Source organism: Mauremys mutica, chromosome 1, assembly GCF_020497125.1.
Source record: "Mauremys mutica isolate MM-2020 ecotype Southern chromosome 1, ASM2049712v1, whole genome shotgun sequence".
In the NCBI taxonomy this organism is placed as follows: domain Eukaryota; kingdom Metazoa; phylum Chordata; order Testudines; family Geoemydidae; genus Mauremys; species Mauremys mutica.
Genome location: NC_059072.1, coordinates 6,008,374 through 6,035,208, shown reverse-complemented (window position 1 = coordinate 6,035,208; position 26,835 = coordinate 6,008,374). Strand labels below are relative to the sequence as shown.

At 48.9% G+C, this 26,835-nt stretch overlaps 1 protein-coding gene across 2 annotated transcripts in view; it reads right to left on the bottom strand.

Moving 5' to 3' along the window:
* Window positions 1-19,793, bottom strand: part of AHCYL2 (adenosylhomocysteinase like 2) — a 242,444-nt gene extending 222,651 nt beyond the window's left edge. Inside the window, exon 1 of one of the 2 annotated variants that reach the window (XM_045028145.1) lies at window positions 19,363-19,793. In XM_045028145.1, the coding sequence (XP_044884080.1) occupies window positions 19,363-19,776 (414 nt within the window). In that variant the 5' untranslated portion in view covers window positions 19,777-19,793. The remainder of the gene's footprint in view (window positions 1-19,362) is intronic. The other variant, XM_045028162.1, reaches the window with a different exon arrangement.
* Between the last annotated feature and the right edge of the window lie 7,042 nt (window positions 19,794-26,835).

The window sequence follows — 26,835 nt, the reverse complement described above, 5'->3', positions numbered from 1 at the left end:
GAAGATAACACTCTCAACTACTCCTCCAGCAGCTGGGATCCCTTCAAGGGTTCTGTCTCTGGACTTTACGGAGGCTTCACCCTTTATATCAGCCTCTAGTTACAAGGTGTCTGAAAATCTGAAGCCTCCCTCAACCCTTTTATGGCTGCTGCTCTTTGATATTCACTCCCACTTGGGCGAGAATGGGGTTGTCTCTGCTACCCTGGTCCTCCCACATGGGATTTTTTTGAAACTTCATCCCCAGCTTCAATGCCCAACTCTGCTGCTACCACCCAAACAGCATCAGTATGATTCTTATAAATTTCATTACTGCCCAGAGATCTCCCAGTAGCAGAAAGACAACTGACAAGACTAATTAGTTTTTGATCTGCTGCAGCTTAGCAAAACTGAAGTGTCTCTGCAGCCTTACCCTTGGTTAGCGTTCACATAGTCTCTTTGAAATGAAATGTGGGCATCATCCAAAAAAGCATCCTATCGACCACGGGCATGACACTTTCTCAGGGTGCTCAGGACTGTAAGCCATTGTTGTTACTCTGCCTTAGCAAGAGAGTGCTTTGCTGGAGCTTAATCTGTGTATGTCAGCTCCCTGCCACACCGGTCTGTCCGCCTGACCAGCAAACTCCTCAAGAACCTGCCAGTCTTAACTTCACCGTCCAGGTAATGTTCAGTTAACCCCAGTTCCTGAACTCCCTGGAAGAGCGTTTCTCTTCAGAATCCAGCCCCTCTCACTGGACACTCACAGAAATTACCAAGCTTGCTGCCTCCAAAGAGGCAAAATATACGCTAGCCTGTTGGCTCAGCTGAGGGCACTCTCTTTACCTTAATACACAATACTGAGACAATTTATAGTAAAACTACGCATATGTTTATTAATAAAGAATACAAATGTATGTGATACTAAACAATAGAAAGAGACAGGTACAGTTACAAACAAAAACAACATAAGCAGCAAAGAATCCTGTGGCACCTTATAGACTAACAGACGTTTTGCAGCATGAGCTTTCGTGGGTGAATGCCCACTTCGTCGGATGCCAAACATACTTTTTAGTGACTAAAACTTAACTTTAGCAAGCTACAACCCTTGTCTAAACAGTTTACATCAAGTTATTAGCATCCCCAGTCCTTCAGACAGGAGCGCCTACCATTCTCAGAATCAGAGGATGCTGTTTCTTTTACCCCTACGTGAGGGATAACAAGAGAGGTCCTTTTTCATCCCTCTTATAGCCCAGAAAGCCTTTAAAATGTATTCTTTGAAAAGAACCCAGATAAAGTTCCTCTCCCCTGCTGTTTGTTCTCTGGGGTGCAGGTACTAAGCCTGTTCTTCATCCTGTGCTTTATTTGTTTTTTTGATTGGCTTGATCACTTTGTTTACTTTAGAGGCAAATGTACTTCCATTGACCTTTGCTCATAATCAAGCCATGCCGTTTTCTCATCCCTCTGTTAACTTGGTCCATGCTGACAGGTAAATCCACATTCCTTTATCTAGGGCAAGCGTGTTTATCAACTGCCTCCAAAACACGTTTTAGAACATATTTCAAGTGCACATATAACTCTGTATACACAACCCCTACATACATCACACAATGATATCCATGACCAGCATGTCACCAGTTTTCATATGATACCTTACAAGACACTGTCTGGCTAAATATTCTGACAACAATGTACAGGATGAGCCTTTTGCCAGTTGGTATAAAAGAGGCTCTTAGGGTCACAACGGGTGAGTGGGTTTTTTAAGCTCTGCCTTACAGCGCTTAAAATTTTTCCTCTCCCTACTTAAAAGGCATCCCTTGACCCTGCCCTAACCACTGTCCTGCCTGTAGCCTTTCCTTTCTCAATAAAGAGCTTGAGACCATCACCTTCACAAGTACCCTTCCTCACAATATCCTCCTGAGGTTTGGCCTGGGTATAGCACAGAATTCCCATTCTGTCACTGAACTTCCAACTTTTCACTGAAGACTCCTCTCCAGGTTCAGTACAGCCTCTGACACTGGATAATTCCAGGCTCCTGAACATCCAACTTAGGTTCCATCCAGCCATGGTTCCACACTTGTATCTAATCATTTCCTACCTAACCCCAATTTCTTTCATACATCCCTTAAACCTTAACCATTACTTTTATGCTGATAATACTAAACAGTAACATTTCTTGAAAAACTGATTACTCATCTTTCTTCATCCTCTCTGCCTCTTGACCAAGGAAAACTTGTGGTTACCCCTAAACTTTTCAGTTAACTGCCTCAGACAAGCAGTTCTCTTGGGCAAGAAGAGAATCCTCAAACATGACCCTCTCTCTCCAGTCATCCTATCAACTCACACCTTCCACTTGCTGCCTTTGGATATAATCATGGTATCTTCCTGACCCCGAACTTTCCTCTTATTATTCATCTGACTGGACCACCTAGGAGACCTAATCCTGCAGCAGGAGCCCACTGTGCAAGGTGCTGTACAAATACAGACCAAAAAGACATTCCCTACTCAAAGAGAGAGAATCTCTTCCTGCATCACCGGTTCCATATTACCTAGCTACGCTACTGCCTTGACTCCACTTCTAGGCCTTTATCTCCTCTCACTTATTCTATGGCCTCCTTCAAGTGTCAACCCTCTAAACCCAAGCATATGCAGCAGAATGCCCTCCTTCTCATATGTACATATAAGCATGACCATGTCATTCCATCCTCAAACAAGTCCATTGGTTCCCCAATCATTTTAGGATACAACTCAATTAATCTTTGTTGTAAATCCTTCTATGGAGTTACATCAACTTCTGCTCACTTTCTTATAACACCTGATTCACCTCTTAATTTTACTGTTGTTGGTGAAGGGCTTTTTCGTATGCAAATCCAGCTGCCTGGAGCAATCTTCCTTTATACTTTGGTGACTGCTCTCTGATTTGGAATGTAGCAAGTAACCTGGTGGGCAGAGCCAGGAGGACAACATCCCGCACACTGGAAGCAGATGAGCGGGACAGGAAGAGGAAGTATAAAAGGCCAGCCCAGCCCAGCCCAGCCGGAAGGGAGCTGCCAAGGGAGACAGACACATCTTCCCTACTGCTGGAGGGGGATCCCGAGGAGAACCGTGGCTGACCTGAGGGTCTCCACAAGCTTCCCAAGACCCTGGCCACTCCCAACTCCAAGGAGCTGCTACCGCCACCCTTGGCGGTATATCCCAAGGAGACTGAGGATGACCCCTGGACACAGGTACACCTGAGGGGGAGAGTAGGAAGCAGCCCAGGGAAACCAGACAACAGTCTGGTTGAGAGCTGGCCTCATACAAGGTCAGTGTGTTGCAGGTGGATCCCTGCTGACCCAATGGTAGACCACTCCACCACTGTTAGCCCCCTGGGCTGAGACACAATGGAATTGGGTGGGCTCGCGTCCCCCCTGCCACTCCCTCTGCTTAAGCCAGGAGGCCTGCACTCCTTGGACATCTCTGCTGGAGCCCCAGAGCCTGTGCATGGTGCTCACCTCTGCCAGAGCCTCACAGAGGGTATCTGGACTACAGCTCTGCCTGACTGAAGGCTGGAGCCCTGATTGTTTACGGCCTCACCCTGCTTGAGGGCTGGGCTTATACTTGTGACAGGCCTGCCTGACTGTTAGAAGTCCGGCCCTCAAGCAGGGCAGGACAGTAAACCTAGTACCGCTCTGTCCTGACAGCCAGCCAGAGCCCAGACTGTTTGTGGTCCTTCCCTGTTTGAAGACCAGGGCCCATCGAGCACTGCTAATGCCCTCTTTCTTTGTTTTGAGTGTACTCTAGCAGACCAGACTCCGAGGAGGCATGGCCCCCCTCAGAGGTAGGTGTGGAGGGATGGCCACGGCCACCTACATGGACACTGGTTCATCCTGTCTCCTACAAACTTCTACATGACTTTCTGATCAATGTTCATCTTCATTTACAAGAACTGAATACGTGATATGATGCACATGTGTTTGAGCAGGACTGCAGAATAAGCGAGTGTCTGCTGCAAAATCAGAGAAGACTCAAAATCATGCCTAGCATGACCATATCGTCATTATATCAACTTATCTGGAGATAAAGGGCCAGTATTTTCTTTTAACCACTTGCATACCATATCTCCCTGACATGTGACCACTCCAGTTAGATAAGTGAAGCAGCACCGCTTTTGATATATGGGATGTCAGACCACAGCCTACAGCAGGGGTAGTCAATAGGCAGACCACAGGCTAAATCCAGATTGAAGACACCAAAATCTTTTTACTTACTTATTATTGGGGTTTTTTAAATTATTTTCTCTGAAGTCTGGGCCTTGACTATACCTTGACCAAGAAATACGAACCTTGACAAAAAAATAACTGACTGCCCCGGCCTACAGCATTCAACATCAATCACACGGCCAACAGCTGCCCTCATGTTTAATACTGAGATGATGTGATGGAATAGGGACTGTCTGTGTGGTTGATAGGTGAGAGCAGGGACTGTCTGTGTGCTTGGTAGGCAGAGACAGGTCTGCAGCTGTAACATGAGCCTGGCCTGGGGGAGGGGAGGTCTCACCTCTGGCGGTAGCTAGACAAAGGGAGGGGGGAAGTGGAATCAGTCTTCGGTTGGGAGCTGGGAGGTGGGTTTCAGGGGATCCTAGGCTGGGATCCAAGCACCCTGAACCCCCCCCAGAAAGGCCAGATTGAGGGGTCCTGGCTCTGAACCCAAGCTGGGCTGTATCCTGTGTTCCTGTTGTTCAATAAACCTTCTGTTTTACTCGCTGGCTGAGAGTCACTGTGAGCCCAGGAAGAGGGGTGCAGGGCCGGACTCCCCCACACTCCGTGACAACTGGTGGCAGCGGTGGGATCGACTGCACCCCGCGGACGGCGCTTCCTGCAGTAAGTGACTGGGGAGCAGTAAAACGAAGGGGCGATTCACCCCTGGGCGAGTGTGGCCAGAGAGAAGGACTTTGCAGTAACAGGGTCCCCCGGGGGATCACAGCGAGCGGTCCCAGGGGCGGAGGAGTCTGCAGCTCGACCCTGGCAGAGAGGGGGTGACCTCAAGGACTGGCACACTAGGGGTCCCCCTGGAACCCGTGGGGAGCGGCGAGCACCCCGGCCTGCGAGTGGCCAGCAGGAAGATGTATTCCCAGAAGCGCAAGTGGGAGCTGGTGGAGCTGTGCAAGCAGAGGGGGCTGCGCCATGGGAAGCTCACCAAGGCCCAGCTGATTGCCCGGCTGGAGGAGAGAGATCGAGTCAATGAACCGGTCCCTGTCTCTGAGGGAAGCAGCCCGGCAGATGCAGCGCAGGCACCAGTGTCTGTCCCTGCTGGGAGTGGTCAGCCGGCTGCTGAGGGCTCCTCGAGACCTCCCACCCCTAGGCCTAGGGGGAGGGGGAGGAGGAGCCCAGCTACCGAGGGCACCGTGACCCCCCCGGCCGGCAGGGGATCGTCCCGGCGACGCTCGGCCTCCGTGGAACTCAGGCGGCTGGACTTGGAGAGAGAGATCAAACGGATGGAGATGGAGATGGAGGAGCGTAAGGAGCTGAGGGCATATGAGGAAAGACAAAGCCAGCGTGAGCTGGAGGAGAAGGAGAAGCAACGCGGATACGAGGCGAGAGAGAAGGAGGAGCAGCGCAGACATGAGCTGGCCATGGCCCAACTGAACAACAGGGAGGCCCCGGCTGCGGTGAGTGAGGGGGGGCCCAAGCCTACAAAGAGCTTCGATACGAACTTCCTGGCCCCGCGTAAGGAGGGGGAGGACATAGACACCTTCCTGACGGCCTTTGAGAATGCCTGCGAGCTGCACCAGGTTGACCCTGCAGACAGGATCCGGCGCCTCACCCCCTTACTGGACTCCACCGCCGTGGAGGTGTACAGCCGAATGAGAGGGGCGGAGGCGCGGGACTACAACCTGTTCAAAGAGGCCCTGCTCCGCGAGTTTGGGCTGACCCCGGAGATGTACCGGAAGAGGTTCCGGGGTCAACGTAAGACCCGGGAGGGCACCTACCTGCAACTGGTCAACCGGGCGCAGGGGTATGCCCGCAAGTGGACAGCCGGGGCCCAAACCAGAGAGGACCTGCTTGACCTATTCGTACTGGAGCACCTGTATGCGCAGTGCCCATCCGACCTGAAGCGATGGTTGATGGACCAGAAGCCGGAGAACCCGCAGCATGCCGGCCAGCTGGCCGACCAATATGTGGACAGTCGGGCAGGGGATGGCAGGGAGGAGTCTCGAGGGGGCAGGTCTGCCTCAACGCAGAGAGAGAGTCACCACGGGACGTCCCAGCGGGGCCCTATGGAGAACCCCCACCAAAGGGGAACGTCCAGCGTCAGATCCACCCGACCCCCTCGAGGGGACCCACGAGACATGGGCTGCTTTCACTGTGGCCAACAAGGCCACATACGGGCCCAGTGCCCCAAGCTCAGAGACAGACCGAGCAGACCCAACCCGCCGAGGGTTGACTGGGTACAGACCCAATCGGAGGAGGGGCAACATGCCCAAGAGAGGGGGGCTGGCAGCGTCCCACCTGGGGAGGAGGGAGGAGGGCCCCCGGTCAGCGCCTCTGGGGGGCTGGATGCTCCGGTCCCAAGGGGCTGCTACAGGGTGGCCATGGGGCTGCCCCTCCGGAAACAGTGCCTGGTTCCCCTGGAGGTGGATGGGAAGAAGGTCACTGGGTACTGGGACACAGGCGCAGAGGTGACGCTGGCCCGGCCCGAGGTGGTGGGCCTAAATCGGATGGTGCCTGATACCTACCTGACCCTGATGGGCGTGAGCGGGACCCCATTCAAGGTGCCCGTGGCGAGGGTGCACCTGAAGTGGGGGGTCAAGGAGGGCCCCAAGGATGTGGGAGTGCACTCCCATTTGCCCACAGAGGTGCTAATGGGGGGGGACCTCGAGACCTGGCCCGGCAATACCCGGGGTACCCTGATTGTGACCCGTAGTCAGAGTCGGCGCAGGGCTCTGCACCCTGACAACGGGGAAAGTACTCTGCCCGAGTGCCTGGTGGGTAGGGAATGCCCAGAGACACGACCCAGAGAGGCTGCGGCCTCAGACCCAGCCGGTGAGAGAGAGCAGGGCCCCATCCCTGTCCCAGCTGCTGAGTTCCAGGCCGAGGTGCAGAAGGATCCCTCCTTGCAGAAGCCCAGGGAACGGGCTGACCTCAATGCAGCGCAGACCATGAGGAGAGGTTGCAAGGAGAGGTTCCTGTGGGAGAAGGGGTTCCTGTACCGGGAATGGGCTCCCCCCGGGGAGGTGGAGTCATGGGGGATTAGGAGGCAGCTGGTGGTTCCTCAGAAGTTTCGCCACAAGCTGCTGTACCTGGCCCATGACATCCCCCTCGCAGGGCACCAGGGAATCCGGCGCACCAGGCAGAGGCTGCTACAGAACTTTTACTGGCCTGGGGTCTTTACCCATGTCCGGCAGTACTGCCAATCCTGTGACCCCTGCCAGCGGGTGGGGAAGGCCCGGGACAAGGGGAAAGCAGCTCTGAGGCCTTTGCCCATCATAGAAGAGCCTTTCCAGAAGGTGGCCATGGACATGGTGGGGCCTCTCAGCAAGGCGACCCGGTCAGGAAAGAAATACATCTTGGTGGTGGTAGATTTCGCCACTCGATACCCCGAGGCGGTGGCTTTGTCCTCTACCGAAGCAGCCACCGTGGCGGATGCGCTGATGACTATTTTCAGCCGGGTGGGATTCCCCCAGGAAGTCTTAACGGACCAGGGGTCCAACTTCATGTCGGACCTGCTCCAGTCCCTGTGGGAGAAATGTGGGGTCCGACCCAGCTGGGCCTCAGCGTACCACCCCCAGACCAACGGGCTGGTGGAGAGGTTCAACGGGACGCTAAAGATGATGCTAAAAACATTCATGCACCAGCACCCACAGGACTGGGACAAGTACTTACCTCACCTGCTGTTTGCGTACAGGGAGGTACCCCAGGAGTCTACTGGGTTTTCGCCTTTCGAACTGTTATATGGAAGGCGGGTAAGGGGGCCCCTGGACCTGCTGAGAGACGAATGGGAGGGGAAGGCCGCTCCCGATGGCGAGTCGGTGGTGGAGTATGTCCTGACCTTCCGGGAAAGACTTACCGAGCTCATGGGCCTGGCCAGGGAGAATCTGGCCCGAGCCCAGAGGAAGCAGAAGGTCTGGTACGACCGCACGGCGCGGGCCCGCGCCTTCGCCACCGGGGACCAAGTGATGGTTCTCATCCCCGTGAGGAAAAACAAACTCCAGGCTGCCTGGGAAGGGCCCTTCAAGGTTGTCAAGCAGCTAAATGAGGTAAACTATGTGGTGGAGCTGTCTAACCGGGCGCATCACCGCCGGGTGTACCATGTGAATATGATGAAGCCATATTATGACCGGGGGAATATGGTGTTGGCCGTGTGTGGCCACTGGGAGGAGCCGGGGGATGACCCTCTAGTGGATCTATTCCCAGGGACAAAGGCTGGTTTCCCCCTGGAGGCGATTCCCCTCTCAGATCAGCTGACCCCGGCTCAGCATGCTGAGATCAGAGGGGTGCTGCAACTGTACCGACCGTTGTTTTCCAACCAGCCTGGGCGCACTAATTTGACTGTCCACCGGGTGGAGACTGGGGCACACACCCCGATACGATGCTCCCCTTTTCGGGTTACCGGGAAGACGGCCCAGGACCTGGAAAGGGAGGTCAGGGACATGCTGGCTTTAGGAGTGATCCAGCCGTCCGCCAGCCCCTGGGCCTCCCCAGTGGTGCTGGTCCCCAAGAAGGACGGGTCGATCCGGTTCTGCGTGGACTATCGAAAGCTTAATGCCATCACCGTATCTGATGCCTACCCCATGCCAAGGCCTGATGAGCTCCTAGACAAGCTGGGAGGTGCTCGGTACCTCACCACCATGGATCTTACAAAGGGCTACTGGCAAGTGCCGCTGGACGCAGATGCCAGGCTGAAATCGGCCTTCATCACTCCCCTGGGGCTCTATGAGTTTCTGACCCTGCCCTTTGGCCTCAAGGGAGCGCCGGCCACCTTCCAGCGCCTGGTGGATCAGCTACTGAGGGGGATGGAGAGTTTTGCTGTGGCGTATATTGATGACATCTGCGTCTTCAGCCAGACCTGGGAGGACCACGTACTCCAGGTTAGACAAGTGCTGGACCAACTCCGGGAGGCGGGGTTAACCGTAAAGGCTGAGAAGTGCAAGGTGGGGATGGCTGAAGTATCTTACCTGGGCCATCGGGTGGGGAGCGGCTGCCTAAAGCCGGAACCAGCCAAGGTGGAGGCGATCAGAGACTGGCCCGCTCCCCAGACCAAAAAGCAGGTCCAGGCCTTTATTGGGATGGCGGGGTACTATCGGAGGTTCGTGCCCCACTTTAGTGCCATAGCTGCCCCCATCACTGAGCTGTGCAAGAAGGGGAAGCCAGACAAGGTGGTCTGGACCGAGCAGTGCCAGGAGGCTCTCCAGGCACTGAAGGAGGCTCTGCTCAAAGGCCCAGTTTTGGCAAACCCAAACTTTGACAAGCCCTTTATGGTGTTTACCGACGCCTCCGACATGGGCCTGGGGGCGGTGTTGATGCAGGAGGATGAAAAGGGGGAGAGACACCCCATCGTGTACCTGAGCAAGAAGTTGCTACCCCGGGAGCAGAACTACGCGGCCATCGAGAAGGAATGCCTGGCCATGGTGTGGGCCCTGCAGAAACTGGAGCCATATCTCTTTGGGCGCCACTTCACCGTGTACACCGACCACTCTCCCCTGACCTGGCTGCACCAGATGAAAGGAGCCAACGCCAAGCTCCTGAGGTGGAGCCTGCTCCTGCAGGACTATGACATGGACGTGGTCCACGTGAAGGGAAGCGCCAACCTGATAGCGGATGCGCTGTCCCGGAGAGGAGGCCCTGAACTTCCCCAGGTCACTGGGCAGAGTGACCCCGCTCAGTTCAGTCTCGGAGGGGGGAGAGGTGTGATGGAATAGGGATTGTCTGTGTGGTTGATAGGTGAGAGCAGGGACTGTCTGTGTGCTTGGTAGGCAGAGACAGGTCTGCAGCTGTAACATGAGCCTGGCCTGGGGGAGGGGAGGTCTCACCTCTGGCGGTAGCTAGACAAAGGGAGGGGGGAAGTGGAATCAGTCTTCGGTTGGGAGCTGGGAGGTGGGTTTCAGGGGATCCTAGGCTGGGATCCAAGCACCCTGAACCCCCCCCCAGAAAGGCCAGATTGAGGGGTCCTGGCTCTGAACCCAAGCTGGGCTGTATCCTGTGTTCCTGTTGTTCAATAAACCTTCTGTTTTACTCGCTGGCTGAGAGTCACTGTGAGCCCAGGAAGAGGGGTGCAGGGCCGGACTCCCCCACACTCCGTGACAGATGAGAAGGCTCCAAGACTAGATGTCTGCATGCAGTGCCCAATCTTGAGATGCGCAACCAAGACTTCTTGCATGTTGAGATCTGTAGTTTCCACAGGCTGCACTTCCACCTTAACAGAGGGCAGCTGCAACCTGTTATTTTATGCACGTGACCTTTGAGTTCTTGCCAATGCAGCCTTTGACTGGATAAAGTTTGGATACCCCAATATGCATCCAAAGGACTAAACAATTACACTTTTTCCTTCTGCTCTCAGATCCACAGGGCACAAGAATTATGGCAATTTACTAAGAGAAAAGCAAAGCTGCAAGCTGTTGCTTCAAAGTTTTAGGCAAGGAGATGGCCAATGGAGTTGCTACAGCAAGTGTTCCCAAAAGAGATTTGGGTTTGGAAGTCTTTAATCTGAAAAACTTTACACATCATGAGAATTGCTTAAGGAAATCAAATCTCAAGTTCTTCAACCTCATTTCTACACTTGCCAAGTCTCACCATTTCAGAGCACCAGAGTGACTTCCGAGAGCCCAGAAAGGCTTCACTGAAATTCAATACATTTATATTGAGTTAAGCATTTGGTGAATTTGATTTTGGCTTCCTTCACTGTCTGTATAATAACACCTGTTACACAGACTGTACAGCATTTCTATCATGCTTTAGGGTACAAATCGGTAAAAATTAGAGTTTACTAAACCCTTTTTCCTTTATATAGCACTGCCATCAACCACTCTGTCTTTATCTTACCAAAAAAAATTACTGCGAACAGGGGGCTGGATGGCTCACACTATTAATGGGACACAATTTTTCACCTCTAGGCTGCTAGTCTGAGCTGCTAGTCACTACTGATTTGAGCTAGATTTGTACCATCTGACAAATGTTTAACGAATTATGGAAATTAGTTTAGGGGCACTTGGGTTGAGAACTCATCACAAAAATTTAGCCACCAACGCTGTCATTTAGTGACAGTTTTGTGGCAGAAATCGCAGGAGAGGGGGAAACCTGAATGGGCCGTAGCGAGTGAGCTCCATTCTCCCCACTAGAGATGGTTCCTCTAAGTCAAGGTTGAGGCATTAAGGAGATGCTTATTCTGCAAATGCCTATGCTATGCCTCCCCACAGAGGACTTCACATAAAAGATTTAAAGCTCACATTACCTCTTATCTTAGATTCTTCTTTATTCTCTTATTTGGTCTACTGTGCTTTGGATACCTTGGTCTAAATTCTGTGGGTGTCTCAAACAGCCTCCAGCACTCACTGTGGGACTGGATCTTACTTCTCTTCCATGCCTAGTCAAGGCTTTACATCTCCCCTTCATCCTAATACAAACTGCCTCAGGTTCCCAATCTTGAACCACTTGTCCTCTCTGAAAAGTGATTTCTGATCTAGCATTGAGTTCTCCCATAGCGAGATAAGATATAGACATCTAACTTTACATCTCCCTCAGTTCATTCTCTTCATTTACCTTATTTCTTGGTCTGTCAGCTCAAATCTACAGCATAAGAACGGCCACGCTGGTTCAGACCAAAGGTCCATCTAGCCCAGTATCCTGTCCTCTGACAGTGACCAATGTCAGGTGCCCCAGAGGGAATGAACAGAACAGGTAATCATCAAGTGATCCATCCCCTGTCGCCCATTTCCAGCTTCTGGCAAACAGAGGCTAGGGACAACATCCCTGGCAAATAGCCATTGATGGACCTATCCTCCATGAATTTATCTAGGGTTTTTTTGAACCCTATAGTCTTTGCCTTCACAACATCCTCTGGCAAGGAGTTCCACGGGTTGACTGTGCATTGTGTGGAAAAAATTGTCCTTTTGTTTGTTTTAAACCTGCTGCCTATTATTTTCATTTGGTGACCACTAGTACGTGTGTTATGGGAAGGAGTAAATAACACTTATTTACTTTCTCCACACCAATCATGGATTTTATAGACCTCTAGTATATTTCCCCCCAGCCCTTACTCGTCTCTCAGTCTTATTAATCTCTCCTCATATGGAAGCCATTCCATACCTCTAATCATCTTTGTTGCCCTTTTCCAATTCCAATTTTTTTTTTTTGAGGTAGGCGACCACATCTGCATGCAGTATTCAAGGTGTGGGCGTACCGTGGATTTATATAGAAGTAATATATTTTCTGTCTTATCATCTATCCCTTTTTTAATGCTTCCCAATATTGTTAGCTTTTTTGATTGCTGCTGCACATTGAGGTTCTTTTTTCCCAGAGAACTATCCATGACTTCAAAGATCTCATAATTTCCTATTAAATGTTTTCAAAACTAACTTCTTCCTTGTGGGTAGAATTGCCTCTAATCTCATGCCATGCATTTATTACCCTCTTCCTCCTTTATACATACACAAATCAACCTTATGTCTCTCTGAGGCTATTCATCACCTTAACTTACGCCCCCAAAACCACAAAATTTGGAGACATCTGGACCATTAGCCTTTTTCCTCTCATCTGCAAGTCATCCAATACCATCCTCAGAATACACTCAAAGCTGAAATCTTTATTTATGCTTTCATCAATTCTTGTCTCAATATTTATCAATGTCTTTTTGCAGTCTTTCTGAAGGCTTACACTCAACTTCAGGGGTTCAGAATGTTGCATCCAGACTATTCTCTCCTTTCAGGAAGCATGACTATATTACCCCATCTTTCACTATGGTTACTGGCTTCAAATCTATCACCAACTGAAAACTCCCCTCCTAGCTTTCATAACTAGGGACTTGTTGCACCCAATCACTGTCATAACCACTTAAAATAATTCCGCTCCTCCAGTCTTTGCTACATTTCAGGCCTGGTCTACACTAGGCGTTTAAATCGGTTTTAGGAGCGTAAAACCGATTTAACGCCAAAACCGTCCACACTAGGAGGCACCTTATATCGATTTTAATGGCTCTTTAAACCGGTTTCTGTACTCCTCCCTAACGAGAGGAGTAACGCTAGTATCGGTATTAACATATCGGATTAGGGTTAGTGTGGACGCTGATCGACGGTATTGGCCTCCGGGAGCTATCCCACAGTGCACCAGTGACCGCTCTGGACCGCAATCTGAACTCGGATGCAGTGGTCAGGTAAACAGGAAAAGCCCCGCGAACTTTTGAATATTTCCTGTTTGCCCAGCGTGGAGCTCCGATCAGCACGGGTGGCGATGCAGTCCAAAATCAAAATAAAAAAAAGAGCTCCCGCATGGACCATGCGGATGTGATCGCTGTAAGGGCAGGCAAATCCGTTCTATCCGTTCTATCAGCGCTCCGTTACAGAAGATGAAATTCAGAATCCTTTTTTAAAAATCTCCAGACAGACGCCATAGCAGGGACTCAGCGCACTGCAGCGTGACAAGCGTAACGGAAAGCCAAAGAATCAAATGGATGCACATGGACTGGAGGACTGAAGCTATCCCACAGTTCCTGCAGCCTCCTAAAATTATTTGCATTCTTGGCTGAGCTCCAAATGCTTCTAGGGTCAAACACAGTGTCCGCGGGTCAGGGCATAGCTTGGCAATCTACTCACCCACCCACCCCCAGAAGCGAAAGGTAAAACAATCCTCTGACTCTTTTACATGTCACCCTATCTTTACTGAATGCTGCAGATAGACGCAATAGTGCAGCACTCAACACCAACATCCTTGCTCCCCCCCCCCGCCATGGGCGGCTGATGGTACAAAAGGATGGAAATCCATCCTCATCATCAGCATAAGCTGATCGTACAAAAAGATGGAAATCCATCCTCATCATCAGCCTCAGCTGATGGTACAAAAGGACTGGTAACCGTCCTCGTCATCAGCCTATTGGCCCTAATTTTTTCTGGTGGATGGATGGTGCAATATGGCTGGTAACCATCCTCATCATAGCAACAGGGGGCTGAGCTCCATCAGCCCCCACCCTTCATGTGTAAAGAAAAGATTGTTGCCCCTGGACTAGCAGTGGGATGCTGGGCTTCTCTCCTACACACTGCTTAATGTCCTGTCTGGACTATCATAGCAGCTGGAGGCTGCCTTCCACTCATTTCTCACTAACAAGTCAGTGTGTCTTATTCCTGCATTCTTTATTAATTCATCACACAAGTGGGGGGACAATGCTACGGTAGCCAAGAAAGGCTGGGGGAAGAACGGAATCAACAGGTGGGGTTGTTACAGGAGCACCCCCTGTGAATAGCATACAGATAATAATTTCTGCGGGCTCTGACACAGAGCAGGTGGTTCTCTAGCACACTTGCCTATATTAGGCAGCACTGATTCTATTTTTAGATACCAAAAAGAGGGGATTGACTCAGGGAGTCATTCCCAATTTTTGCTTTTGCGCCCCTGGCTGATCGGCCAGGGGCACTTATGACAGCAGCCAATGGTACAAAACGATGGAAGGTGCAATATGGCTAGTAACCACTCTTGGCTTTTGCGCCCCTGGCTGATTGACCAGGGGCACTAGCAGCAAATGGTACAAAAGGACTGGTAGCCATGATCATCCTCAGTTCCAATTTATGGAAGGGTTTGGATGGTGCAATATGGCTAGTAACCATCTCTGCTGTCATGCAAAAGCAAAAGCATGCTTCTGTGTAGCGCTGCTGAATCGCCTCTGTGAGCGGCATCTAGTACACATACGGTGAGAGTCACAAACGGCAAAAAAAGCTCCATGATAGCCATGCTATGGCATCTGCCAGGGCAATCCAGGGGAAAAAGGCACGAAATGCTTGTCTGCCGTTGCTTTCCCAGACGAAGGAGTGACTGACGACATTTACCCAGAACCACCCGCGACAATGATTTTTGCCCCATCAGGCACTGGGATCTCAACCCGGAAGTTCCAAGGGGCGGGGGAGGCTGCGGGAACTATGGGATAGCTAGGGAATAGCTACCCACAGTGCAACGCTCCAGAAATCGACGCTAGCCACGGACCATGGACGCACACCACCGATTTAATGTGCTTAGTATGGCCGCGCTCCACCCGATTTTATAAATTCTGTTTTACAAAACCGGTTTATGCAAATTCGGAATAATCCCGTAGTGTAGACGTACCCTCAGTCCTCTCTTTAAAACTTCCCAACAGTGCAAGTGACTCTCACTCAAGTTGACCTTGTTTTCCCTTTACAACACCTCAGCCTTTTTTTTTTTTATCTTGCCTTCATCACTTCCTGTTTGACATAGAACATTGTTTTACAGATGCTGGAGCTCAGATGCTCAAAACACACCCCAAGAGGCCAAATACACTTTTCAAAGTCTTAAATACTGCCTCTGGCCCATTTCTCAACTGCTTGGTGCAGATCAAAGCTGATCAGCTATAGGTTTTTAAATCACTGGAAAATTCAAAACATGAAGTGTCTATTCCTTTGTCAAGGAAGTACAAATATCACAGTCACCTGTACTTAGCATTTATGTCAATTTTAATACAAATTGGGTGTAGGCTTCAGACTGCTTGCCAACTGCTAATATTTCACTCATTCATCAGAGTTTAGGTACCCTTAATTATACTGCCTTTCCTCATCTCTGCACTTTCTATGCCTCTCACTGAGTTAACATTTACTAATCTTTACTGCTTGTATATTTCTACTATTGTTTTTCTCTCTACATGTCACTTTTCCCTTTCTACCTGCAAGAGTCTCTGTATCGAACTTAAGGTACTGGTCTTTCAACAAAGGTCTGAATATCATACAGAAGGTGCTATCTAAAAATAAATTGAATACATGCTGAGGGAGAGGGCCCAAGTGTATTATATATTATAACACTGGTAAGATTTTACTAACTGGCATATAAACCACTCTCATTACAAGCAGCAGTTGGGAATTCAGCCTTAGGAGAAACATTTATTACCCTGGTATAACTGATCACTATAGATTAGAATGAAATTGAGTAAATGGCAAACTAACACATAAGTAAAATAATCTGAATGGAACACAGACTATCTAAAAATCCTCCTATACAGCAAGTGAATAAAATGCTGTGAGAACCTCACCTCAAACAATTGGATTTATTATGGAAAAGCAACAATTTCAACCTTTATGCTCCCTGATGCAATCAAATTAGCTAGGAGTCAAGGTCAAAATCATCATTTAGACAAGCCACATGAGAGTCATGTATACTCTTTGCAAAGTAAAATACCCAACTACAGCTCACTAATATGCCAGTCTGGTGAGCATCAGGCACCTATTTTGACTTAATCATTTTACTGAGGAATTTTATAGTTACAGCGAAGTTACTCAGACAAGTGACACTGTAATAAGATGCACCTTGTTACCCTATGCGTCTGTACTCTCTGTTTTCAGTTTTAAACCCACTTAGTTTACAGACAAAACCTGCAGCTTTTACTGCCATCAGTACTGCAGAGGCGGTCTAGCTACGGAGGAGCAAGCTGTGTTCTATTTTGCTTCATGAATCAACAGGATTGCCAGCTCAGTTCCGATTCCAGAACCTTTATGTTGATAATGTTAAGAAGCAGAAAGAACACAGCTTGACATTCAGAAAGCAAGCTCTGCTTTCAGTACTGAAAGCTAGAAAAAAAAGTTCACTTTCCATTTGTAAAATGAGCATTTATATTAATATAAAATTTTGCAACTGTATAGTACCTTTCCTCAGAAGATTTCAATATGCTTCATAAACAAATGTATGACAGGTGAGTATTAAATTGCTATGCACACCCGTGTAAGTGTACACTCATTCTCACACCCCTACTCTTACCAATTTACCACACCACAATCACTAATGCCAACATTTCCAAAGTTTTCTGATTTTGGATACCTCATTTCATGGATGTCCAATACCAATTACCTTAAGCCTGATTTTTAAAAGCTCTCACTCACTTCCAACTGAAGTCAAGGGGAGCTCACCTAATCAGTAAGCTGCAATTGGAAATTTTAATTTGTTAAGACTAAATGACTGATGTGACTTGTCTAAATGACTTTAACCTCTGAAAGTCTGGTCCAAGGTATCTTAAAAACTGAGATCCCCATTATCGGTAGCCACTTTTGAAAATTTGGGCCTACATACAGAATTCTAAGATGTCAGAAGTAGCTACAAAAATGTTAGCATGGATTTGGTGGCCGCAGGAACTCAGTATAGTGAAAATGAGGACAAACATTAAAGCACCAGGCTTAAGAAAAAGTTCTTAACTTAACTGAGACAAGAGTAAGTAAAGTTAATGTGATTAAAATTAAGCATGTGCATATATCTTTGTAGGATCAGGTCCTAAATGTTTTTGTCATTTTGCTACTGATCAGATATTATGATTCCATCATTAAAACTAAAACAGCATTGCAAAATCACTGAAATCTACCAATTTAGGCACTTTTACCCACCCACCCTTTACCATGGTGATGTGTTAATAATTATATCTTCATACAAAGAAAAAGTATTTGCCTATGCAACTAGACTTTTGCAAAACCAAATTAATATCTACTACTAACACTTCTAGAAAGAGAAAATAATGGAAAGGGGGGGAAGTATTGGCTATTAACCCTCAGAGGTCATACCTACACTACAAAAAGTATTTTAAGCACATTACATAATGTGTTAACACACGTTAAAATCCTAGTGTAGACAAGGTAAATTGTAGGTTTAACAGATTAGCCAGTCAAGATAAATCCTAACAGAGAGCATACTTTTCCAGCCAACACGTTCAAACTATAACTTATCCTGTCTACACCAGGATTTTAACATGCATTAATGATTAGTTAACATGTTCAAAATATGCTTTTTCCCTAGTGAAGACAAGGCCTGAAATTCTTAAAGCCAAGCAAATATATGTTTTACTACTGTATATTGCCTTAAAAGTTGCATACATTTGCTTTAAACTTACGACTGTACCAAAAGGACTGTGGATGTGTAAACCTAGTTTAATAAATGCAAAGACAACCCTTCAGTCACTGGAACAAACCCACGCACTGAAGTGACTGGAAATCAGTAGCACTGCAGAAGGAGAAGGAACAGCATGTACTCCCAGACATCCTCATTCAACAGATCACTTCCTATAGCAACCGCACAGATTCACAGCCCATAAACAATCCCACCGTGCTAGGCAATGGAGGTGGTGGTGGTTTTGCTCCTTCATGAATACTCTGCTCCTACTGCATGGAGGACCAGCTCCCTCTGGTTGGGTATTGTTTGTTTCCCTTCTATCAGACCTTGCCTCTGCTGAGTTTAGAAGTACCTGGAGACAGAGATGCAGAATTCTTCCCAGGCAGAAACTCTCACCACCCACATCAATACTCCCCCTCCACCTGGGAGATTTAGAAGGTCAAATATGTCATGATCCTTGACACAGAAGATCCATCACCATGTTTTTTGTCTTGTCAAGCAAGCACTGGTCCTTTAGAGGAAATATGAAGGAAAACAGGTGTCCTTCTCAAGGATGGCAGACTCCAAAAAGGGGATGAAGGAATAAGGTGATACCACACGGGGGGCTACAAATAATGTGAGGTTACCTATGAACAAAGATGACCAAGGAAGAAGATGGGAGGGAGGCAAGCATTAGATTATGGGTGCTCCACTCTTTCTCCAAGAGAGGGTGCCTATAGTGCTAGCACATGGCAGAGTCTCCACCTGGGTACTCAGGGGTCTCTCCAGGGCTGGATTAGTGGGTTTATCTGGAGTAGCTCTCTTCAGGGAGTTCAGTGTCTCAGGTTCTAGTGCTTTTGGCCTCTCGAGGGAGAGATCAGGTGGGTCAGGTCCCCCAAACACAGGGTATGCTGTCAAGGGGTCACAAGGAAGGTCTCTCCAGAAGAATGGGAGCTCTCGCTCACAGACAAAGAGATGAGCCCCAGTCTTTCTTGGAGAAACAAAGCCCCCCAGCCAACCCCAGCAAGCTGGTACGGGAGGATGGCCACAGAGAACTGGGCTCTCCTACCTGAGAGGCTTGTGTGGGAGCCCCTTCGTAGGGGCAAAGAGATACCTATGGGGTAAGGAGAGTTTCCCTCTCAAGGGAGGAGAGTCCCTGTCCCGTAGCCTGCCTGTCAGGGGACAGGGGTGCTTCTCCCAGGGGTCCCACCTGAAGCAAACGGGGATTCTTGTACGAAGGCGGCTCTGCAATAAGGGAATGTGGGTCTCAGTCATGGGGAACCCCCTTCCCTAGCGGGGTCCTGCATTAGGGGTCCCCCTCCCAGAGGGGAATGTCCCCCCGCCCCCACGGTACCTTCTTGACGGTGCGGGGCGCCTCGGTGACGGTGCCGTCGGGGCTGACCATCGCCTCCCGCCCGGCGCCGCCGTCCCCGCCGTCCCGGTGCCGGTGCTGCGGGTGGTGCGGGTCGCTCCTCTTCATGGCCGAAGCCTGCGGCACCTTGGCGGCCCCGGGGGGGAGCCCGGCCGCGGGGAGCCCGGGGCAGCCGCTCACGGGAGGCCGCTCGGCCCCGCACCCCGCGCCGGGGGCCGCCGCCGCCTCACGCTCCCCGGCCGGGGCCGGCAGCGGGCAGGGCGCCCCGGCCACGCCGAGCCCCGGCGGGGGGAGAGGCCCCGGCTCGGCCGGGCGGGACGGGGCGGCCGCCCCCTTGTCCCTGGGGCCGCCCAGCTCCTTCAGCTCCACGGCGGGGGCCGCCACCTGCACCGACATCGCCGCTGCCGCTGCTCCCCGTCCTCCGGCTCCCTCAGACCCGGCCGCCCCCTCCCCTCAGCGGCCGCGCTGCGCGGGGCACCACGGGACATGGAGTTCGCCGCCGGGCCTGCGGAGCGCCGGCCGGGCCCGCCAGGACTACAGCTCCCGGCGTGCTGCGCGCCGAGCGCTCCCCCTCATGGCGGCGGGGAGCGCGGGGTGCCATGGGAGGTGTAGTCCTCACCTGCCCGGCGCTGCGGCTGGGGGTTCCGGCACAGCAGGAACGTGGGCGACTGGCGCAGATCCCATTGCTCGCCGGTTTCCCCAAGCCCCAGGTGCAGCCACTGAGCCATTCCCTAGGCCTGGCTTCTGGGTCCCTCCTTCCCCAAGTCTGCAGCTGCAAGAATTCCCACCAGCCCCTTGGCTTGTACCTCTTTCACACCCCATCTTCGTGGTGGGGTGGGTTTTTTTTTCATGGGGAGGGGGGGATTTGTTTGTCTGTTGAGCAGCTTGCAAACTCTTCAGGGCCAGAACTACATGTGCCTGTAAGGCCCAGATCTTGCAAACACAAAGCCCATCCGCACAGTCCCGCTAAAGTTCAAGTGAGTAAAGCTTGAATATTTGCAGAATGGGGCCCTACATTACAAACAATATATTTGTTTTTAAAAACACCATTATTTGTGTTGCAATCGTGCTTAGAGGCCTCAACCACAACCGCGTGAAGCACAGTACAAATAGTTCCTGCCCCAAGCAGCTTACAGGCTAAATAGATAACAGTCAAAGTATAGGAGGGGAAACTTGAGGTATGCAAAGACTTCCCCAAGGTCACGCAGCAGCCGGAGGAATAGAAGCTACCGCTTCTAACTCCTAGAACCCATCACATAATCTACTCTGCTACCTTAGCAGTTCTACAGACTTAGAGCCTCCTCGCCTGCAACAATACATCAACATCTGTTGGTGTTTTGTACAGAGGCAGGAACATCTGTTTTGAGGGAGACCCTGGTGACCTTCATATGTCTACAAGGATACAGTTAGCAGCACTTAAACTTTTTTTTTCTTTCAAAACAATTTTATTGGCTTCATAAAATATTAGATAGCCAAAAGTTCCATTAACGGAGAGTCAGGGTGGCCTCGTGCCTTTCCAGAATGTCAGCTACATTCCAAACCTTTGAAAACTAGGAAATGAAGCATTAAGGTAACGCAAACTTAAACTTCTAAAACCACAAAATACAAAGTTAAAATACATGCTACCCCTGCTCTGTCATTGCTTCTTTGCTCCCAGAGAGCAAGTGTCTCTTTGAGGATGCTTAAAGAAAAAAAAAAAAAACTACTCTTTTGGAGACCCAGTTCTTTGTCAAAGCTGTAGTCATTGAACTGGGTTTTCAAAGCCATAGTTTTATTACGATTATTTATTTGTTTGTATTTCCACAGCCCTAGGGCCCAGAGTCATGGACCAGGACCCCATGCTATGCTAGGTATAGAACATAAGAGCGGCCATACTGGGTCAGACCAAAGGTCCATCTAGACCAGTATCCTGTCTTCTGACAGTGGACAATGCCAGGTGCCCCAGAGGGAAAGAAGAGAACAGGTGATCCATCCCGTCGCCCCTTCCCAGCTTCTGGCAAGCAGAGGCTAAGGACGCCATCCCTGCTCATCTTGGCTAATAGCCATTGATGGACCTATCCTCCATTAATTTATCTAGTTCTTTTTTTAACCCTGTTATAGTCTTGGCCTTCACAACATCCTCTGGCAAAGAGTTCCATGAGATGACTGCGTTGTGTGAAAAAAATACTTCCTTTTCTTTGTTTTAAACCTCCTGCCTATTAATTTAATTTGGTGACCCCTAGTTCTTGTGTTATGAGAAGGAGTAAATAACACTTCCTCCACACCTGTCATGATATCATAGACCTCTATCATATCTATCATGGACATGCCCTAAGTCAAGTTCCTGCAGATTTGTGGTAGGAAAAAAAGAGAGGGTGTATACAATTTATAATGTCGTGACACACTCAGATACCATGGGGATGAATGCTGCATAAGTCAGCTGATGGATATAGATGCTGTAGTCATCTTACTGATATATACTATATATATTCTAAACACAGGAAAAGTCAATACCCTCCTACAGTATTTGCTTTTTTATGGCACCCAGTGCACTATAGACATGAACTCAAGATGATTCAGACTGTCTCTGCTTAATAGCATTTGTGCATTTGAGATGAGCAATCTGATTTTCCTACAGCTATTGATTTGTTCTGGCAATGTCTCTGGGCCGGCCTGTGTGATCATAGGTTTCATTCATTTAATTAAAGAAAAGGAGACCAGATGGCCAGATAACTCTGACATTTGTCCCTGGGTGTGGGTATGGTTAAATATATTCACTGCCAATATTTCCCAAATTCCTTGAAACCTCTCTTCCGTGACCAACAAAATACTCATTTGGTTATTCAGGTAGCTTGGGAATTCTCTGCATATTTATCTCCTTATCCCTTCCAAAAACACCTACATTCAAAAATGCTTTTGATGAGAACACCCATCCCTTCTTGAGCCCAATTCCATCCATCTAAGGTCCTTATATTGTCCCCAATACCACAGCATCTGAGCCTCTCTCAGTCTTTAATGTATCGATACTCACAGCACACCTGTGAGATAGGGAAGTATTATCCCCATTTTACAGATGGGGAACTAAGGACAGAGGATGAAGTGATTGGCCCAAGGTCACACACAAGCAGTCTGTGGCATAGCAAAGAATTGGACCTGAGTTTCCTCAGCCCAGTCTAGCACTCTAGTCCCTGGCCACCCTTCCTTCTGCTCTGTGCCTCAGTAAAGTAGGAATATAATGCACACTCCGCTCGCAAGATTAAAAATCACTAGTAATTATGGATCAGTCAGCTCATCCTCCAGAAAATATCACAACCACCTCATGGAGGGTAAATATCTGCAGATTGGAAACGCACCCTCGTTTAAATTTTCTTGGACATCTCTCATTTAGGTCTGATCTAGGCTTAAAGGTTTTGCTGCCATAGCTATGTTGGTTAGGAGCATGAGCTCCCCCCCCCCCCCACACACACACAACTGGCATAGCTATACCAGGAAAACGCTGTAGTATATATGTTATTATACCACCGAAAAAGTCCCTTTGAGGGTATAGTTTGTTTCATTCAGGGGACATATATAACCTGATTCTCTGCTAGGAAGGTTTGCCAGTATATCTACATATTCTAGCATAGACAAGGCCTTAGATAGTGATCTACCATGACCTGTTTAGCTTGAGAACTCCCACAAGTCCATAGACCAAGGAGACTCTGGGGCACTTCATGGCTATGGGGTATCTTGTGTAGTAACAATCAAAGGTGGCATTTCCTCCCTTTTGCAATTTCCTACAAATTCTAAGCCTCCATCATTAAAAGAATGTTTCTCTCTGTCCTGTAAATGACTCCATTAGCTGCCCTCTAAAGCCAGCCTTGCAGAAAAACGCTCTCTCAAACACATAGCTAGCGGCAAAGGTGTATCCAACTTCTCCCTCAGCCATTCTCTTCAATGAGGTATGGATACCTAGATGAGCCATTTAAATGCAAACATTTTTGAGAATGGGGGATCTCAGGAGCAAATACTTGATGGAGTCAAAGCACTTTTTGGAAAGTACTAGATACAATGGGCCAGGTTCTGCTCTTGTTTATGCCATTGGGGTGCCCGGGCTGCCACTTCGAGGAAGAATTGGGCCCATTATCTCTATGTTCTTCCCCACCTCTCTTCCCGTTGTGTTCTCCACAATGAGCCCGATTCCTGGCCCCCAGCCTCAGCCGCGAGGAGTTTAGGTTTCTCCCTGCCCTTCACCCATGTAATGTTTTCTTGTAGGCCTCGTCTCTAAAATAGACATGAGAACGCCACTGAGCGGTTTAGCATCCTCCATGCTTCTGAAAGCAAGATGGCAGAGGGAGAGCTTGGAAACCAGTGTGAGGGAGAGCAGGTTATAGGATGTAACAGAGGAACGGGGGAATTTTTCAAAAAAGCATGAAAATAGCAGTTTACAGGAGGAACCAAAGGGAATTGTGGGAACTTGAGTTCCCATAATTCCCCAAGGCGCTGTGAAAACATCCCACGAGGCAGTGTGCTGGCAGGGGCGGCTCTATGTATTTTGCAAAAGCAGCAAAGAGTCCTGTGGCACCTTATAGACTAACAGATGTTTTGGAGCATGAGCTTTCGTGGGTGAATACATGTACATGCATCCGACAAAGTGGGTATTCACCCACGAAAGCTCATGCTCCAATACATCTGTTAGTCTATAAGGTGCCACAGGACTCTTTGCTGCTTTTACAGATCCAGACTAACACGGCTACCCCTCTGATACTTGACTCTATGTATTTTGCCACCCCAAGCACGGCAGTCAGGCAGCTTTCGGCAGCGCACCTGCGGGAGGTCCGCCGGTCCCGCACCTTCAGCGTACCTGCTGCCGAATTGCCACCAAAACCGTGGGACTGGTGGACCTCCCGCAGAAACGCTGCCAAAGGCAGCCTGACTGCCACCCTCACGGCTACTGGCAGACCGCCCCCCGTGGCTTGCTGCCCCAGGTATGCACTTGGTGCACTGGTGCCTGGAGCTGCCTCTGTGTGCTGGACAGTTGAATGGGGCACACTGGGATGCTTACCCATAGTGCAGCCTGTCTTTTGCTGATATAGCCTCTTGCAGTGAGGAGGTGGCACTGGCAAAGGCAGATGAGTGCGCATACGTTCCAGTGACACTGAAACATGGGCGGCCGTATGCCAGCAAAAATGTTACCTGTAAAACCTTCTAGCATAGGTGTGACAGAGATAAATCCTACGTTTGGGGATTTATTCCAATATCATGCCTTGATGGCCTTCCACAGATGTCGTTCCACCAGTACAAATCCCTACATCATTATGGTCTTGTGTGGACAAACATTCCTAACCAGGCCTTGTAAGTGGTAAGGCCAGTCCTGTATCCCGTCCTTTCCTTTCACAAGTACCTTTCTGCTTAATAGTTAAGTCCAAAACAGAATGCGAAGAGTTACAAGGGATCTCACAAAACTGGGTGACTGGGCAACAAAATGGCAGATGAAATTTAATGTTGATAAATGCAAAGTATTGCACACTGGAAAAGATAATCCCACCTATACATACAAAATGATGGGGTCTCAATTAGCTGTTACCACTCAAGAAAGAGCTTGGAGTCATTGTCGATAGTTCTCTGAAAACATCCCCTCAATGTGCAGCAGCACTCAAAAAAACACTAACAGCATGTTAGAAACCACTAAGAAAAGAATGGATAATAAGACAGTAAATATAATGCCACTATATACATTCATGGTACGCCCACTCATGGAATACTGTGTGCAGTTCTGGTTGTTCTAGCTAAAAAAAGGCTATATTAGAAATGGAAAAAGTAAAGGGAATTTTAACAAAAAATGATTTGGGGCATGGAACAGCTTCCATAAAAGGCGAGATTAAAAAGATTGGGACTTTTCATCTTGGAAAAGAGATGACTAAGGAGGGAGGATATAACAGAGGTCTATAAAATCATGAATGGTATGGAAAAAATGAATGAGAAAATGTTATTTACTCCTTCACATAACAGAAGGACCAGTTTATAGGCAGCAGGTTTAACACAAACAAAAGAGAGTACGCTTCTTCACACAATGCACTGTCAGCCTGTGGAACTTGTTGCCAGGGGATGTTGTGAAGGCCAAAACTAGAACTGGGTTCAAAAAGATTTAGATAAGTTCAGGGAGGACAGGTCCATCAATGGCTTTTAGCCAAGATGCTCAGGGATGTAACCTCATGCTCTGGATGTCCCTAAGTCTCTGACTGCCATAAGCTGGGACTGGATGGATCACTCAATAATTGCCCTGTTCTGTTCATTCCCTCTGAAGCATCTGGCCTTGGCCACTGTGAGAAGACAGGATACTGGGCTAGATGGTCCGTTGGTCTGACCCAGTATGGCCGTTCTTACTTACTTGGAGTAACTAGCAATGAGCACGTTTCAAATGATAAACTGGGCCCAGGTCTAATAAGCACCACAACTTTCTGACGTTTGCTTGGAGCTAGTCAATCTGCAAAATTGTGTTGGTAAGTACAAGGGAAGGTCTTGTTGCTTGGTGAGGTTGCTGATCTGATGGGGCCCACAAGGTCAAGAGGACGTTTGCCCCGGGGCCCAGCTGTGCAACCCCTCTGTGTGTGACTTGCAGCTTCATTGAGTGTTCCATGTGCAGAAGAAACCCCATAGGGCAGGCCCTTTGTGCTGTTGTAATCCTTAGCTCAGCTGGCCTAGAAGCAGCAGCAAGGCACACAAAGATGAAAAAATAATTCGAAGCGGTTAAAGGTGGTTGATCCACAGAGTGGATCACAAAGGGGTTACGTTCTTTGTTTGCTTCTTTAGGATGTAAAAAGGAGGCCAGGGAATTGATTTTAACTGAAAGGAAAATTGCAAATACATAAGAGGGTGTTGTTTACCTTAGCAACTTTGGTCTCCTCCCTTTCTTTTCCAGGAAGACTCTATCTGCAACTAGAAAATGTAATTGAAGTTGACATGCAAGAAACTGTGGGTGAACCCTGATTAATTGAGCAGAAGTGATTTTTGATTCAGGCTGTTTACAGCTCTTGTTTTAGTTGACACTTAATTAACTCAAATCTTAGGATACAAAAAAAACACTCTTTGTTAAAATGCAACAATCCCAGTGACATGCTTGGTAATCTGACAGCTCACATCCCTGAAACCTCCAATGAGTCCTTCACCAAAGCCAGAACCAACAAAATGTAACACTCCTTGATATTTCAAAAGGTAAATCCAAACAATTAAAAACAAACCGAAACTGCTTTCCAGGCCTTCATGATACATGCAGGGACTGGACTAGGTGACCTCCTGAGTTCCCTTCCAACCCTGCTATTCCATGATTCTATGATCATAAGGAAACAAACAATAGGGCACAAATTCATTTCCGCTGCTCATTTCCGTCTTGCAAGTCACCTTTAACCAAATATCTTCAGACTACAAATCAATCAATACAAGAAAAGATTCAGCCTGAAAGTGAAGACCATGTTTGAGAAGGGGGAGAAGAATGTT